The sequence below is a fragment of the Solanum verrucosum genome, unplaced genomic scaffold (assembly GCF_900185275.1).
Source record: "Solanum verrucosum unplaced genomic scaffold, falcon-dt-bn FXZP01000603.1, whole genome shotgun sequence".
Lineage (NCBI taxonomy): Eukaryota > Viridiplantae > Streptophyta > Magnoliopsida > Solanales > Solanaceae > Solanum > Solanum verrucosum.
In genome coordinates, this window is record NW_026020644.1 from 197,087 (window position 1) to 216,286 (window position 19,200).

The 19,200-nt window shown below is 29.6% G+C and overlaps 2 protein-coding genes across 2 annotated transcripts; both read right to left on the minus strand.

Moving 5' to 3' along the window:
• Positions 1-463: 463 nt before the first annotated feature.
• On the minus strand, positions 464-942 carry LOC125812071 (uncharacterized; the record flags this gene model as incomplete). The annotated part of the gene is made up of 1 exon (XM_049491561.1): positions 464-942. A coding segment is annotated over one exon (273 nt), but the record flags the coding sequence as incomplete, so codon positions are not given.
• Positions 943-8,495: 7,553 nt separating this feature from the next.
• LOC125812073 (1-aminocyclopropane-1-carboxylate oxidase homolog 4-like) lies at positions 8,496-13,014 on the minus strand. Its single transcript, XM_049491562.1, has 2 exons — positions 12,055-13,014; positions 8,496-8,922 (listed from the first exon to the last, which is right to left on the minus strand). Exons 1-2 carry the CDS (start codon positions 12,892-12,894, stop codon positions 8,668-8,670), a joined length of 1,095 nt encoding a protein of 364 aa, XP_049347519.1. The 5' UTR covers positions 12,895-13,014; the 3' UTR covers positions 8,496-8,667.
• Positions 13,015-19,200: the final 6,186 nt, after the last annotated feature.

Genomic DNA, 19,200 nt, shown 5'->3' on the forward strand with positions numbered 1-19,200 from the left:
TAAAACGGTATCCTAATAATTTCTTGTTACAAGCCCACAGTATTTGCCCAGAAAAAAAAATTCTATCGAAATCATTTGAGGAATCAGATACTTTATAACAATTGGAATATAAAATTGAAAAATGTTTGTTATACACACTTTAAGAAAAAAAATTTATACCAGAAAATTACATTTTTCTAATGTAGAAAATAATTTATTTTATTGACGATGACATGATTTAACGAAAATATGTACATAAAAAGATAAAGCAAGCAAAGAAACGAGTAGTTATAGAAAGACTATGCAAATTCGAAGTTTCAAATTTGAGTCCTGACTATAAAATTATTTTTGAAACAAAAATTTTATGTCGATAATGAAATTTTCTTACATAAATCCAGATTTAATCGAGTTCAGTGATAAACAAAAACAGGAAATATAAATTCAGATTAATCGAATCCATAAAAAACACACCAACTAAATTACGAAACACAATCTATTACTGCAAAATCTGAAAACAGAGTAAAATAATCCAAAGAAACAGGGGACCTGCATCTCTATATATATACAAATCTATAGAAGAAGAAAAAAACTACTATGAAAAACTTCTCGAGACTCGAGTCTTCTGATTAAAGGTGGATGAATCCTAACCATCTCATCACGACCTTCGATTTAGCGCTAACTAAAAGTAGATTAACTTCCAACAGAAATAGGCCTATGAGCTAATCCAAGCGGCGATCTCGATCGTTGCTGCTGCTGTTTTCCGGTGATCTCCGGTTGCGTTAAAGCTGGATACTTAATTTTCTCCATTTCTTGTCTTATTTTTCGAACTTGGCTATGAATTATAACAACTCCATCTTCCAAATTATTGTTGATTTTGCCTTGTTTCTGCTCCATTTCTCTGCTAATAACAGAAGTATCAAAACTTATTAGTAATTTTTTGGACACAAAATTTGTGTTTTTTTGTGTGTTAGTTGGGAAATTCAGAAGGTATGAGGGTTGTATTTATAGGTAGAAAAAGATTGGTGAAAATGACATGGTTGGTTAATAGTTTGTTCACGAGTCTATTTTTTCTAGATTTTTCTAATGAAAAATAAATTATTATTCCTTTTTAAAAATTATTATTATTATGTACTCTTCGTTTTAATGTATTTGTCCTATTTAAATCTTTTTTTAGGGTCCATTTGGAGGTGGTGCTCCCAACATGATTTTCTCCATATTCAGGGCTTGAACCCGAGACCTCTAATTAAAGGGTGAAGCACTCTCATCAATGCACTACCATCCATGTTGGTGTCCTGTTTAAACCTAGTATAGGAAAGTTGTGAACTTTATTATCTTAAATTAAGAATATGTAAAATATATATAAATATTTTTATATTTTATAATTTTAAATAATTATTACAAAATTGTCGATAAATATATTTTAAAAATTGGACAAAGGTGTATTTAATAATGTGAAAGCAAAATTGTGTTTTTGAAAATTAATAATGCAAGATGGCTCCTTTTGGTGAACCGTATCTATCATCTATGACGAGATCTATATCAAGTTGTATTGCCGAAAATGCCCTTAAAGTTTTACAAAATTTCTAAATTTCCCACTCAAAAAAAGGAAATATTATTATTATTATTTTTAAAAAAAATTACGGATGCTTGACAATCAATTTAAATAAATTTATAACATTATTTCGTATAAATCTTATACGGTCACCAAGTTTGCAATTTGTTTTTCAGATAACGTAAAAATAAATGATTATGCTTGTGAAACTTATTGTAATTAAATTAAATGATTTGAACTTGTTCAATATATTAGGAATGACTTCTTCTTATATTTGTCCACTCAAACAAATTAAACTAAAATTAATTATTTTGCTATGATGGTAATTATTTATTATTAAGTTGGATTAGTGTGAAAGTCAAATTGCCCTAAACCCAAAGACAATACGTGACAACTTCCAATTCAATATTCAGTGGCTGCAGTCAAATATGTTAGAAGAGAAAATGTATGTCTCTTTTCAACAGTCCACTTTAGATGATTTCTTTAATTTGACTCATCTACGAGATATTGATGTTAGAAGGTGCCACCAAAATTTAAAGGAGCGGAATATTATTTATGTAATAAATTATATTTAAAAGTTATGGAAATAAGAATGTTAAAATGTATGTATAGGTATATTAGAAGAGATAAGACTAAAAAATAAGAATATAGATAAGATAGATTAAATGATTATGATGAAGGATAAGGTGCAGAAAGCAAGGATTATGAGATTGTTCGGAGACGTATGGATGCACAAATGAAAAGGTGTGGAAAATTGGTTGTAGATGCTTATATTAGAGGTAAGTCAAATAAGTATTAGGGAGAGGTGATTAGATACGATATAATGCAGTTGTTGTTTATTAAGAACATGCATGATATGAGATAGAAAATTATGAATGACACGGATTAGGATATTACTTTAGGTAATTTAAAATTGTCTTGCCTAATCTTTCGTAGTGATCGTAGTATTACCCTAAAGAGTTTCTTGGTACTCCATTTTTGTTACTATTTACTACTTTTCTCATTTTGATTATCCGAGTACTTTGTAGTAGTGATTGTTTCAATTTTAGTTATTTTGTCATGTTTTCTTTAGTATTTTTATCTTGATTTCTTCATCTATATTGTTTTTTTTTTTTTGAACTGCTTGGTTATGATTTTACTTGAATCGAATGGCTATCAAAAACAAATCTCTACTTTACAAGGGTAGGATCCATAAACATACTATCTTCTCCGAACCTCATTTATGAAGATTGCACTGACTATATCCTCCATACCAAACACACTCAGACTACCTAAATATCAAAATCAAAGACGAAGTTAAAGTGTGGTATACAAATTTGATCAAATCTAATAAATTTAATTCGAATTTCATATTTATTTTTAAAAATTTATTTTATATATATATATATATATATAATTTAAACTTTAATAATAATCTAATGAAATTTAAATCTCTATCTCATTTAGCATCTAATTAAAATGTGCAAGATTCCAAAGCACATTTAGTTGGCACATGAGATATTTTTCCCTTTCAACTCTACTTGAGATATTTTAGTAAAATACGAAATTAATAATTTATATAAAAGATGCCATGTCACTATCATTTGATTTGAGGCAGAAAAATGACGTGGCATTAAGGGTGTTAAGTTTGTTGGCGGTGGGCGGCCGGCCATTTCAAATTACGCATCTGGTTTCTGTCCACGTGGCATTGTTTTTCAGCCACGTGTATGGTTATAATTTGTTAAAAACATGAGTAAATATACCTCCAAATTCTCGCTAAACCTAGTACACGTATTTTCAATACTTCTTTCGACTTGATGCTCCTACAAGAGTTTGAGATTACTTGTTATATTATGTGGCAGATCGAAAGTGTATTTAAGTTTATAGTCAAATAAAATCATATTTTTAAGACTGTCAATATTTCAAGAAGAAACTAATAATTTGCGTTAAAAATTCAACAATATTTTAAATATTCTCTCTTTTAACAAACTTGAAGAACCAAAGTTGACAATACATACTTTAAAAAAGAACTATTTTTAAATTTTATACTCAATCAAAATTTTCTTTTCCTAGATATTTTGGTAATACGAAATTAATAATTTTTCAGAATATATGTAACTATCATTACTCTATTTCAAAAACAATTTATTCAAAGTGTAAGAGATTAAAATCAGCCACGTGTAAAACTACTTTTTTTTAAAAGTAAGGCACTGCAATTATTTATTGTTACACGCATCATTTTTGACTTGGCTAATACTATATGATTAATAATGTTAACATTATTACTAAGTTTATTTAGTAAATTTTACTCGTTGTAGGACCCCTCTAATATTGTATAAATAAAATAAAATTGGCATGTTGGCGTACATAATTACCTTTAGATTATTTTATTATGCGTGGTTGGATAATTATATTTGAAATAATAATCACTATTAATTTAGGTATCTATCACATTGCTTCTTTGCTTCGATGATTATCTTAATTAAGACCTCTCTTTTCAACTTCTTTTGACTAATTCAACTAACTATTACCTTTTTCCGTTCAAATTAGTGCATTTTTAGATGGTGAGTCGTGACATATCTCTTAAGAAAATTAATTAATTACGTCAATTAAAGGGTCAAAGAGAAAAGGGTAACCTTGGGAATTTTTTTTTATTAACTTTTGATCTTTGAGAAATTCATTTATTTTAATTAAATGGAAAGAAATTTAGAGTATGTTTGGTTTGTCATTGACTTATAATTTTTTACTATAAGCCAAAAGTTATAAGTTATATGACTTTTGATTTATTTTTAACATTTTAACTTTAAATTAAATACTTATATAAATATCATTTTTTTAATTTATCAAAACACTCCAAAAATAATTAAAAATTATTTTACTTAAAACACTTAAATTAAGTCAATTCAAACGAACGCTTACTTATTTTGGATGGAAGGGAGTAATATGTTTTGTTGCTTTATTTCTATCATCATTTGTAAACTTGGTCATTTAGGAGACAATTAATTAAAAAATGGGAGGAAATCAAGTTGTTTACTTAATTTTTGTATCCCAACCAACCCACTCCTAAAGTATTTAAAAAAAAGAGTAAAGAATTAAGGCAGCTTAATTAAATTCAGATTGAATAGCTACCATTTTCCTTTTATTTAGTATTATGGTTTTGTCAACGAAGTGTATATCTTTTTCTTGAAAAAAAAAAAATATAATGAGAAGGATGATATAATTAGGATTTAATTGATATACTAGTATTTTTATGACAAGTTTTTCTATATATAATAACAGTAATAATATATTTTGATATAATTGTACGAATAAAATTTGAAAATAATAAAATATTAATATACGTATTATTTTCAAAAGATTATCGACTCTGATTATATATCTCCGAAAATATTTGTAATAAAAATTAAAGTTAAAATATAAAATAAAAAATGAAAACAGTGACGTGGCTGAGATGGCAGCTAAGGCGGTTGAGATTGGTCGGTGGCCGTCAGCTACAGATTAAGCATCTGGGTGCTTGCCACGTTGCACTTTTGTACGCGGTGTTTGAAAATACTTCTAAACTTAACTTAAGTTATTAAATTAATTCTTAAATTATTAATAATTTTCAAAAAAATTTTCTTTTATTAACTGAAGTCTGAACTTATATACACTTCGATTTTGCGCCCTAAGTGAAAAACACTCCTATATACTCATCAAATTTAGAGGTGTTTTCAATATTTTTTTTGGTTTTTTAATTAAAAACGATCCTATGATCTTACAAAAGTTTAAAACTACTTGCTATGTTATGTGATTGTGACATGTTGAGATATATCTAAGTTTAATTAATTAAATAGAAAAATATATTTAAAGCTATTAATAATTCAAAAATAAAACTAATAATTCATTCCAACTTTAATGATATTTTCTATACTTCTCTTTCAATAATCTAACAAAATTATATTGATCATAATAAAAGGACAATAACGGATTATAAGCCGGAAAAGAATGAACAATATTTTCTAATTATTCAGGAGAAATAGAAAAGAAAAACATACCACTAGGTTTCTTAAATTGAAAATCAAATTAAATAAAACAAATCGACACTAACCAAATAGATAAATATAAATATAATTTGGTTTTTAATTATTTAAAAATTATTAAATTAATTTAATTTTAATTAAAACAATTAAACAATCAACCCAAACCTTTATTCAGACATAAAATTATTAGCTCTAACTAAGAATAAAAAAATCTCAATCGTTTCGCGATTTCATGTGATAGTTGAGTTATTGGCATATCTACTTTTGGGATTCTATACATCATCATTTTAATGCCCAAGTTGACGAGAAAATCTTTGTCAGATTTAGCTTTGTACCAAAAGTGGACATCAGTTTTATAAGTGGAGTCCTAAACAAAAATGGTGCAGAACAAAATTTATTTTTATAATGAAAATAGATTCACAAAATAAATAAATATGATCCTTCTAGTTCAAGTGAATTATTAAGATACTTTTTAAGTCTAAGAGAATTGTTAAATTTTATATATATATATATATTTACCTTTTTTTCAATAAAATTCTTAAGTATTTTGCATTTTTGAGGAGAATAATTTAAGATTAATTAAAAGGGTAATAGTGAAAAGTATCTTAATTTTTTGTCTTTAAATATCTTTCTTAAATGGTGTGTTTATAAACCAACAATTCACTTAATATGGATTAGGAGTAGGAGGAGTAACATATTTCGTTTCGATTTATTTTTCTTAATAAAAAAAAAAGGCAATACTTTATTTTTTGATCCGTTTAAAAATTATTGGCTTTTTCATTTTTTGATAACTATAATTCCAACTAATTTATATATATCATTTTTAAGATCACGAAATTAAAATGCATTTTGTTACCTTCTATATATCATTAGTTTAATTAAGAGTTTAAAACTATAAGAGATTTAAAAGTTTTATCATTTACATTTTCTTTGTGAAGTTTAAACTAAACAAATAAATTAATTAAATAAGAAAATAAACAGGTTAACCCCGTTTTAATAAAAGGAATTATGTAACCAAAGTTAACGTTGAACGTTAAATTAGTGTTAACGCACAGTTGACCATATAAAATACATGAATTTCATGTGTTATGTAAAGATGAAATAATTAGTGTGAATTTCATGTGTTTTCTATGGTCAAACTGTACATCCACACAAGTTTAACGTTAACGTTAACTTTGGGTTAAGAAAACATTTTGAGTAAATTATATGGCGGTTAGTACATAGAGGTTGTGAGTAGAGATTAAGGATGATGTTGGTTAATGATAGTGATTGGCAATAGTGATTAATGATAATTGTTGTCGTCTGATAATTGTGGAGAATTGCAATGATAGCTAATGGTGAAGGTGAATGTAAATGTTGGTTGGAATATATAATGATAGCTGAGAATGATGATTGTTAGAGCGATTTATGATTGTGCATGGTTGAATGTGATAATTGTCAATCGTGGGTACTGGTGATAATGAATGTTGATTGTGGTGATTGATGTTGGTATTGATCATGGTGGTGGTATGGCTGATAATTGTGATGGATGATAGTGATAACTGACGGTAGTTGATGATGACTATGATGATGATTAATTGTGATAAATTTTCTATGGTGATGGTTTAATTTTGGCTGAGCATGGTGGTTGAGGGTGGTGGTATTTTATAATGGTGAACAATAATAGTCGCAGTTAATTAGTGATCATCAAAGTAAATGGAATAACGATGAATTGTCATTTCTGTAGAAACTTTGAATTAATGATGTTAAAATTTTATTATAAATCTTAATCATGGTTAAAATCTTGACCTTAGAAATAATATGCTTAAGGAGTAAGATCTGAACAATGATCAATAAAAATTAAGATCTTTATTAAGTATAAACAAATAGAATCTTAATTCGAATGTCTCATGGGGGCTATAATAAGCATAGAATATTCATATTGTAGGGATATTAGTGCTTGATTTCAAAATTCAAAGAAATATAATCTCAATTAAACCATATTACAAATGTGATTAATTGATTAGAATAATGTGAAAATTTAGAGATTCGATTAAACAGTAGTTGTTATACATGAAGTTGACTATGGCAATCAATTACTAGTCAAAAGTTATACACTAACAATTGGTTACATAGTCTATATAATATGTTTCACACTTGTGTAGCTCCATACATTTAGCAAAAATATCACAATAATTTGTCTTTGAGGTGGGTCCTTTGTCGACATAACGTGACCATAGTACCATTTATAAACTTCGTGCAACGAGCTCAACGGAAAAATCATGTTTAGGAGACATATCACATGCTAGACTAACTTGATCGTCCTTACAGGCCATATTATCAATTATTATTCTTCACTTTATCGTGTTGTATCAATATAGATCCAATAAAGTTATTTACAAGGTTGAATCATTGAAACAGAACATGAAGTATGTAAATTGCTTTCATCAATTACTTGTATATTTAATTTGATGCATTATTATTGTGGGATGCTTCAAATAAGAGTATGAATAATATAATTAGAAAAATGTTGTTATTCAATTAGTCCTAATCAAGTAAGGAGGCAAGAAAAAAATGGCACGTTGATGTTATTTTATTATTATAGTTATAAATTAATTGAAAAGTAACTATGATTGGAAAATGGTTAGTTGATTTGCAATAATAGTTTCTTTCTTCAAAATCAAAAAAAGCTATGATGTTGATACACCAACAATTGCAATTATGTATTTATTTTTTTGTTCTCTTTCGTAATATTTTATTTCTCTTGATTTTTGGAATCAAATGATTGATGGTAGGTCGAATAAAATTTGAGATGTTAATTTTGAAGTACAAGTTGTATAAAAATAGAATTATTAGGGGAAAAGGATCAATAATTCCATCCATCATATTAATCGTGCAAAAATACACTAATGGCATGGGCGAGACACGTGCTACAATGACCAGTACAAAGGGTTGCAAATAGAACTTAGAACGACAATAAAACAATAAAAGCGAATCAAGATGGATATTATAGATATCGCCACACATGTTTAAAGTACAGAACATTTACAAGCATATATATGTTTGATGAAATTTTGCTACTTTACAGTATTCTTATTCCACAACATACGTATAAGAAGAGTAATTTGATGCAACACATCTATAAAGAAGATGTTACATTTAATTTGAAACCCTGTAGTAATTTGTCAAAGTCTTTCCATCCAACTCCTTTGAAAAGAATCTCCCCATGTAATCCTTGTACATGAAGTCGCGGTAAACGGCTGGCTTTTCATCTGATATTAGTTCAGGGAGAGGTCCAAATGAGTTCTCTCTTTGGCCTGGGTTCAAGAAGATGGCAACTGATACGCGGGGTTCTTGAAAAGGGTTGGCTAGAACTCGGTGCACCACACTCTTGTATTCATCATTCGATATTATCTGTAAAAGTGAAGTCGATTCATCATGATACATAATGATCTGAGGAAGCATGAGAAACAAAAAAGATACGGATTGAACCAGACTATGTTCAGGATAATAGCACCAGCAAAAGTCAAAATTAAGCATATAAATAGTTGTTCTTGACACAGCATTTTGGTCTCAGTTGTGTCTATCATTACTACCTCGGGATGCCTGCCACCAGCAACAGATACCAGGTAACTTTGTCCACCGAGGCTAGGACAAATGGAAAGAATCACCTAATGTCTTTAGTCTATGCTGGGAATTCTCAACCATTTCATTGACCACTAGGCCACACCCTTGGGTGCCTACTAATACTTTGTTTGGTACACTTTTTCTATCTATGTATACGCTCTCTTTGGTGTTATGCTATGTATAACTAATACATGAAAAATCATGGTATGAGCAATGCAAGAGGTTTAATGCACACATTAGCATGGTTAAAAACACAATTGCCCCTCAAAATCTTTCCCACATTAACTCAAGTGTTAGTAAACGAGCCCACCGAACTAATTGTCAATAGCTGAAGAAGCCCTCACCCATTTTTTATTGCTTGCGACTCACCCAAAATAACATTTCTCAACAAGGAAAGAGTATATAGGAGATGGAGCTCAAGGGAGAAATTAAAAGATAGGTCTATAGAATGACAATTATTTGGTTGAAATATTAAGAATCAAAGTCTTCATCAAAAACAAATATGCAACATCACCATCTTTTTTTGAAACTGTATATGTAACATCACCATCTTTCCAAAAGCTTCTTGCTGAATAACATGAGTTCCAGAAAGAAGTCATGGTGCGAGTTAGTGTAGGCATGCCAGAAAGACAAAGGTGCATCAGAATGTACACATGCAATCAAAATAGCTTGTGTTTAGTGGAAGGCTAAAATACAACAATATATCCAGTGTAGTCTCACAAGTGGGGTTGGGGAGGATGGTGGGTATGCAAACCTTACACACCTACCTTTGTTGCGTAGGTTGTTTCTGATAGACCTTAGTGGAAGGCTAAAATGAGAAAGAAAATTATGAAAATAAGGTTTTCCTAGCTATTGAACATGTTCCCAATTAACCACAAGGCAAAGAACTGTTGTTGTACAACAATTTTAAATGTCATACCAAAACATTACAAGAAGAACAAATACACTAGTGAATGAACTTCCTATTCAACCAGCATGTATGTCAACATTCAGCAATTGAAATGAAAATTTCGGGTCAATAGCAATGCAAAATCAAATTTTCTCTCTTGAACCCTACAAGCATGCATACTAGTCTTGGATACCTAAACTTGGAGAACATGTAGGCATGCCCTTCTCACAAGAGTCAAAATGAGAAAAATGCAAACATGATAGCTTTCTTTTATAAGAAAGGAAAATGCTCAAATAAGAACTCCATCCTAAGCACCTCAAAGGGTATCGGCATTGAAAATCATCTGCCACTGCAATGCAACCTAAAACTTCAGCTGTTAAAGCACCTAATGCACAATACTTCAGCTACAGATTCTATTATTCTCGGTACGGCAGTTATAATGACATTTTTATGTTAGTGTGACTTGAGCCATTCAGTTATAGGGATAATAAAGTGTTCCTCAAAGATACTAAACAATCCATGTTACAATTCCTTGGAAAAAGAACAGTCAAGAAACAAATGAAAATGATTTGCATTGGTCTAATATGACACCTTTGTATAGGCAATTTAACTTCTCCTTGAACTAGTAAAATATAAGGTCAGTTCCTGTTTAATATTATAGCAAAAGGCACATGGATGCTCTCAAATCTAAACAATGTGAGCCATAAAATGAACAATTTTGAACCCTCCCAGTAATGACAAAACATGTTCGATTTAACGTCCAAAAGTTGAAATTTGTTGCATCTACTAAAGCTAACAACTAATAATAGTTGGAGCGATTAGAAAATTTGACCTTACAAGTTACTCTTAAGAGGGTGTGAAATGTTCCAAGTTCACACATTTATCGCTGAAAAATCTTAGTGCCATATAAGAACAGGAGATTCATCCCCAATCTTCTCTTTTCCTTGGTAAGCAAATGCTTATTCGAGAAAAGCAAAAGCTATTTCTTTATCAGCCAATCCAACAAAACATAAACAGAATAACCTGTTTGAATGGCATTGAGGCTGTCTCATATAGGACTTTTCATAAGCAACTAGCTATTTTAAAGAGTTCTTTCACCTATCAAGATCATTCATTAGTCACCACTCACCCCCTCACCTCTTCCATAATGCACCCATAGGTTTTATAATCAGAAACCAAAAACCACAATGAAAGATAACTATCAATCACACATAAACGAGTCAAACATACCTATATGCTAAAAGAAGAGCAGAATACAACATAGACATCGGACACGCTTTTTACCTAAATGGTCACTTAAGTTCAGGAAATGGTCTTAACTTTATCCTAAAAGAATTGAATCTGAATTTAGATAAAGTCTACATTTTGCATTTTTCAGATCAATCCTGGTCCAAGTCTAACAGCTAAAGCTGCTTTGAGTTTCACACAGCCAAATGAGAACATGACTAAATTCACCCAGTAAGCTCACAAACTTGATAAAATTCATCCCTCAAATATTTACTAACCAGAGTTTTTGACCTAAAAGTCAAAAGTTTAGGAATTGGCCTAACCTTGTCCTAAAAACAATTGACACCAGACACAGATAGTCTTATAAGTTTGCATTTTTTAATCAATTTCGATCCAATTTGCTTATCGTCATATAAGTTCATGAATTCGATCAAATTCATCTCAAGCATATAACACTATTCAACTTACAACGATTGGTAGCTAGTTAGGAAATAAGCTATTCATATATAAAACTAATACAACATTTGATTTTCAATTAGAAACCGCATAACTAATACATGTGTAAATTATGATGAAATTTGTATATTATCTTATTAATAACTAATACTTGCATAACTCTAACCAGCTACCAAACGACCCCTTTTAACACTATGCTATGAACCAAACCAAGTTGTTATATTTAAGTAAAGAATAGTAGTGAGGCCAACCCATGTGCTTAAACAAACCATAAACAATATCCTCCAACTTCCAAGCATGCAAATTATACTACACAAATCTAAGTACAAGCAAGTAACAGAGTATACCTGAAGAATATCACCAATATTAATCACAATAGCCCCCGGAATCGGCTTCAAATCCACCCATTCTTCCCCAAATTTCACTTGCAATCCAGTCATTTCATTCTGCACCAACACCGTCAACACACCGGGATCTGTATGCGGCGTCAGCCCTTTCGTCAACTCCGGCTGTGGACAATAAGGATAGTAATGTGCAGCCATAACTCTTCCATCCAAACAAGACAATTCCTTCAATCTATCCTTTTCCACCCCTAACCCTTCACACAATAAACCCATCAATTCTTCCCCAATTTTCACCACTTCCTTATCCCACTCAACAATCGCCTCCCTACACACCTCCGGCACATACTCCCAATCCGGCGGAGTAGGCGTCAACCTCACCTGCAACGTATCCCTCCAGCTTGCAGCTTTCGAGTTGTACAAATCAAAATTCGTAGAATACGCTGCTCCACGAGTAATATCCCTACTATAATACTTCATCTTCAATTCATCATTCTGTTCGTTAAACGATTTAATCGAACCTACAATTCTGTTTATAGCGCTGACCGGAACAGAATGATTGATAATCTGGAAGAACCCTAAGCTCGTTGAAGCACGATGAACTTGTTCAACGACCGTTTCCCGAGGAGCAGAGAAGTCAACGACGGGTATGGAGTGATTGTTACCGGGTCGGGTTTTGGGCTCCGGGTTTGGTTCTTCCGAGTGGATGAAGAAACTGGGTATGGTAGTAAGTCCCTTATCAACAAGACCTTTAACTCCGATTTTCGACTCGTCGAATTGTTTCAGTTGTTCGAGACGATCGGAGTTCGGAACTGGGTTTGGGTTCAGAGGACCGGAATTCGCCATTTTTGTAACGAGCTTTTGAGCTACACAGAAACGGCGGATTTGAGTTGTGAAAAAGAAAATGAATACAACACGTTATTAATAGTTAGAAAATTCATGGAAGTTAAAAAAGATAGTTTCGACAATGAGTGATCATTATTGTATTAACGGAAACAAAAGAAAGCGATTGGTGTTAAAGTATGACTTTTCAAGGCGAATTTGAATTTAGCGTGATTTTAATATAAATATTGAAAATTCAATGTGAACGATTTTGTGCGAATTTAAATTTAGCTATAGATATAGTCAGATTTTAATATAAATTTCGAACACTTAATGTGATTTTTTTATTTAAATTTAAATTTAGTCAAACTTCAATATAAATATTAAACATGAAAAAAAAGAAGCAAACAAACATGGAATATTTATTATCTAGAAACAACTAAAATATTACTTCAAATATTTTTATTTTTAAACATTACAGATTAAACGATATGCTAATACATTATATATATATATATTAATTTAAATCCACAATTCGAAAAAATTAACTTTCTAAAATTTTGTGTCAAAATAAAACTACATAATCAAGGTGAAAAGGATGGAGTTCTACTCCCTTAGTTTTATTTATTAATTTTAACAAACTAAACATTTCTTGTAATTTTTTTCTTATCGTGTCAACAACAAACAACAACAATAAACTTAATATGTTCCTGATCAAGAGAGCGTAAAGTGTACATAAATCTTATCTAACTTTGAAAAGTTAAAAAAAAATATTTTTGTAAGATCTTTGACTTAGTAAACTGTGAAAAAAAAGAAAGATAAAACAACTAAATATAAATAATAATAGTCAAAAGTTTTAAAATCAAAAACATCATTAATAAAGCTAATTTAGTAAAATGCACCTCTAATTATAATTTTCTTAAGAACTACGAGAGTTAAATAATATAAAACGAAATGAGTATATTTTGTGTTATGTCTGAAGAACGTTTGGAGAAAAGTTTTGGCCATAGATATTATGTACATTGTACAAGTTGTTTTTGGAAAAAAGTTTAACCATAAAATTTGTCTAAGTTTTGGCAAACAACCCAAGATCTCAAAATCTTGAAAAAATGTGTGTGCACGTTTTTTGGTCAAAATTTTTCGATTTTTAAAAAATATTAAAACATACTTCCATTTTTTATATTTATGATAAAAACTAAAAAAAAAAAACAATTTGTAATGATTCCAACTATAGTTCTATTTACTTTACCCTACCTTTAATTAAAGATATTACTCATGTAAAATAAGAAATTATATTAAAGAATAGTTAGTTACTATAGTTATTATTATGTATTTTATTGCATCAATGAACCTTTGTAACTAATTATAATTTGATAAATTATAATAATTGTATCATTAATAATTTTATTAAATTATCATGTTATAATTTTGGATAATATATTATATAATTCATTATGAAAAAGGACAATATTCTATTAAATTTATGGATATTCTTTATAATTTTTAAAATGTATAGATATAAATCACGTTTCATGTTTTTTTTTCTTTAAAAAGAATGAAATATGTTTCTCAAAAATTATGGACGTTACATATTAAATTTTACCTTAAACTGGTTTTTTTTTTTGAAAAAAAATATTTAAAATTTTATGATCAAACGCTAATTTATTTATGTCCGAACCTTTATAGCTTGACATATGGACCAATGGTTCCACTTTCACAATTTTCCATTTTGAATAATCTTTCTTTCTCTTCATCACGTCTCTCTTCTTGTTTGAAAGCTTACCATATATAAATCCAATTCTTTTGCTTTTTATTGTAAAATTCATCGAAAATAGTTCAAGATGATAAAATAACAAAGGAAATTAAAAATATATTTATTTTTTTATAAATATTTTCTTTAAGTGTATAATATAATATAATATAATATCTCTATTTATACGATAATATTGTGGGAATACACAAGATTATCATGAATATAATATTTTAACTTATTTGAAATTATGAAATTTGAACAATGTTAATGTCGATTGTGGAGTGTTGTTTTAACTCAACGAAAACAAAAGAGAGCTACGGAAAAGAATATGGAATATTCATATTTTATATTATCTAGAAACGAACTAAAATATTACTTATTTTGTTTTAATTTATTTATCTTAATTTTAGTTTGTTTAATAATTAAGATATATTTTTATTTAAAATATATATTACTTTTTATAACTCTTGAATTTTAATTTTTTATTTTAATATATTTAAATTATTTTAATGGATTAGCGGTCCCACTTTCACCATTTTTAGATAAATCTTCCGCCTTCCTCACGTCTCTACCTTTCTTTGTTTTGTTTTTCCACTCTTGGCAATATTTATATTGAAATTCGATTAAATTTAAATTTTATCGAGATGTTTTACTTTAGATCTTTTCTTTGCTTTTCTAATTCTTTTCCTCAAAAAATTATTTTTATAATATTACTTTCTTCTTTCACTTTTATTTACTCATAATTTTTTTCATATTTTTTAAGATAATAAATAAAATACATAATTTATTTATTATATAATTTATAGTTTTAATGGATTTTAAAAAAATAAATAGTTAATATTAAAAATAAAATTTGAAAAACAAAAAATTGGCAAAATTGTGAAAAAAGAAGTTGAATGGAACAAGCAAATATAATACGTACAATATCAATCAAAGTTCAACGATATTGATTATGCTTCTTTAATTAAAGGGAAACAAAAGAAAGCCACGGAAACAAACATTGAATGATTTAGTTTTATCTAGAAAGAAATAATAGTGAAATGATATATTTTTTTAGTTATAATTGCAATATTATATATATATATATATATAATTCATTATATTTTAATTTTATACATTTTAAAATTTATAACTTTTGTTTTTAAAAATTAAATATTTTATGTTCAAAATTACATTGAATATTAGTTAGTTTAACTCCCTATTGCGCGTTAGTTGTCATAATTTCCTTTATGAGAATCAAATAATATGTATTTTGACTAATCTTTTAAGATATATTTTTCATTATATTTTTATGAAAAAATTACAATTTATAGTACTCCCATATAATTTTTGAATATCTAAAATTTTATTTTAAAATATCAAATTAATGTAATCTAATTTAGCTTTAAAAATTATTCAAATAATCTCTCAAAAATCGCAACATAACAACTAAAAGGAACGGAAGGGTACTATGTCACGACCCAGACCGTCGTGATTGGCACCCACACTAACCCTCCAGTGGGAGAACCATTACTACAACCAAACTAAACAACTTAACCAAAAATTAGGCACTTAAGGATACAGAAGCATATTTAAATGACAATAAAAATGGAGTCCCCATAAACTCCAAAGTTTTAACTACAACTTAACCAAACTAATGCGGAAGTCTTAACCCTTAGAACCTGAAAGTCATTGTACCAAAACTCTACTAACGACAAGTCTAAGAACAAGGGGTAAAACCCCAAAACTAAAAGAACACCTTAACAAATAGTCTGAGTCCGAAAAGAGTGGACTTAAACAAGAAAGATCCATGGCAACTCGAAAAAAGGGGCTCACCCTTGAATCCGGTCACGCTCAATAGTCACCTAGCTGAAGTCTATCAATAGCCGCCTGAAGATGCCCTGTACTCAACAAAGAACAAGCAAGTGCAGTATCAGTACACAACTATCGTGTACTGGTAGGATCACGCGGCTATCCCAAAAGGTGAAACACATGTAAATAACCACAACATTATAAAACAAACATATACCGAACATGTACAATATTAGTCATCTTTTCAGGATCAATGTAGCATTACACGTTCTCAATACTACACATTGGTTATCATTTAAAGCAATACACAATCTTTCAACCTCAATCACCATTAGCTATAAACGTAATCATCACAAGTAGATACACAACACAATTCAATGGTCCTCTCACGGAACCCAATTCAATGGTCCTTTCATTGAACCCAAACCCAAACTATTAGCATACCAGAACGTGCATGGTACCCGATCTAATGATTATGCCGGAACGTGGCAATCGATCCCATAAATATGTCGGAACGTGGCAACCGATCCATATATTTTTGTTGGAACGTGGCAACCGATCCCAGTTAGTGTGTCGGATCGTGACACCCACCTATTCAACAAACCACAATCACAATCACAATGTATATTCGCACAATCATACAACAAGAGGTGATTCATGGCATTCCATTATTCAATTATCCTTGTTTACGATTGGGGTGATCAATAATGCAACATTCACATACATACATGTATTATAATAAAGCAATTACAAACATATATCACACCAACATGAAATCACAACCATCACCTACCTCGAATCCAAGCTTAAATCCCCTAAGACACTTGAATCTTCCCTTTTTGGATTCTTCCCGTTTGTTTGTGGTCTAAAAACATATAATTAACGCAAGGATTAACAAACGAGACCTAATTACCCGGATTATAATCAATAATATCAATCCTAGGTTAAACACTTGATCCCCATACCCAGATTAGGGCTTTTTCCACCATAATTCCCAGATCAAAACCCTCCCCCATCGATAATTACCTAAGCAATTAAGTTCTACGGATCGAAACATGGATTCGGGGAGTGAAAACCTTACCTTTAGCCTCAAGAATGGTGAAAAATGCTCAAGAACTCGTATGGGGTCATCTCTTAGCTCTCAAGTTCGAAAATTGCAGAATAAAATGATTTTGGGGTTTATTTCCGACTTTAAGTCGCGTCTGCCCTGCCATGGCGGCACCACCCCGCCACAGCGGCCTCGCTACAACGACACCAATCCCGCTTTGGCGGCCAACACGGAGACAAAATGCTAAATAAAGAATTCCAAAGCCTCATTTCACAACACACTTTCAACCAACGACACTCAGAAAATATCGTTCACGCTAAGATCGATTTCGGGAGTTCTACTCGCCCAAATTCAATTCCGTAAAGTCGTACGGGTTCCTTAACGTCTTAGCTATCCACTCATGTAATCAAATTCATTAATAGATCTCTCATTGTTACCATATTTCCCTAGACCTCATTGACTTCGATTTCGTCCAAATCTGAACTAGGCTAGGAAATCCCAAGTTGCTACCAAAAAATTTTCTGACCCCAATTCTTTCCCCATTGACTTTTCCCTAATGACGGAATCAGGTCATTGCATACTAATTTTTTTATCTTATGTTTAAAGAATGTTTGGGACTTAGGAGTGGTACCCGAACCAAGAACACTCCAAATAATAAAGGTTAAAAAATACAACACACGAAAACTTACATATATATAAGTCATCTTTGTCATCGTCAAAAGATATAGTGTAGTGAAATAAAACTATTTTTTTTCTTAATTAGATATTTAAGATTGAGTCGTGAATAAGAAAAAATCTTTAATAAGGAGTGCTCTCTTTCGGATGGGATCCTATGTATTGCTAATTCAAATTAATTGAACTCCAATATGAATACATCGGATAAAACACCGAATAAAAAGTCAAAAAAATTGTCATTAATATCTTGCGATAAGAACACGATATTCGATTCTCAAAGCTATTAAATAAAAAATCGATATGTCATTTTATTTGCATAATATATATATTATTTTTATGAATTAGTTAATTCACTTGTGATCATGTAGTTGTTGGAACCGAATTCATTCAGGCTAGTATTTAAAATTAATCCTTACATGTGTAGAAAAAAATATTATGTATAAATTACTCTTTTTTTTTTAATAGTTGAGAAAGGACGAATAGAAATAAAACATATACACGTAAAAAATAGATTGTTATTTCATTAAAAAGCAATTTTTTGTTGGTCTAATTTCACTTTCATATCCTCTTTTTAGATAGCAAATCATAAATAATTAAATATTATACCAAATCATTCTAATTTTTAAGTTGGGCATGATTTCACTTTCCTATAACTTGAGGGAGTATTGAAACCATAAAAATAAATTCAAAACTTTTTTATTAATGTAAAAAAAAAAAATGCTAAAAGTAGTTTCTTTTACATTTTTTTTAGCTTATTGTTCATCTATAATGATGAAATAAGGCCGTACTTAGTATTTCAATCACTTTTTTCGACTTCTATTTTTTCAACTATCAGAAAATGATTGGGATGATATCGAAAAACCTCAAATTTAGACTATTTTCTGACAATTTCATCGAAAAATAATGATTTTTTTAGTAATGAGCGATTTAATATTAAAATTTATCTGTACACATGTAAAAATAATATTTCGTAGTATATATTTATCCTTTTCCCTTCTTTTTTTCTAGGAAATGGTGAATAGAAATAGGATACTTGTATTATACATAATATAACTTATTCATA

Coding starts and splice junctions, on each gene's coding strand:
- LOC125812073 (XM_049491562.1), bottom strand. CDS start 12,894: ATGGCGAATTCCGGTCCTCTGAACCCAAACCCAGTTCCGAACTCCGAT. Junction 8,923..12,054: donor ATATTGGTGATATTCTTCAG/GTATACTCTGTT, acceptor TCACTTTTACAG/ATAATATCGAATGATGAATA.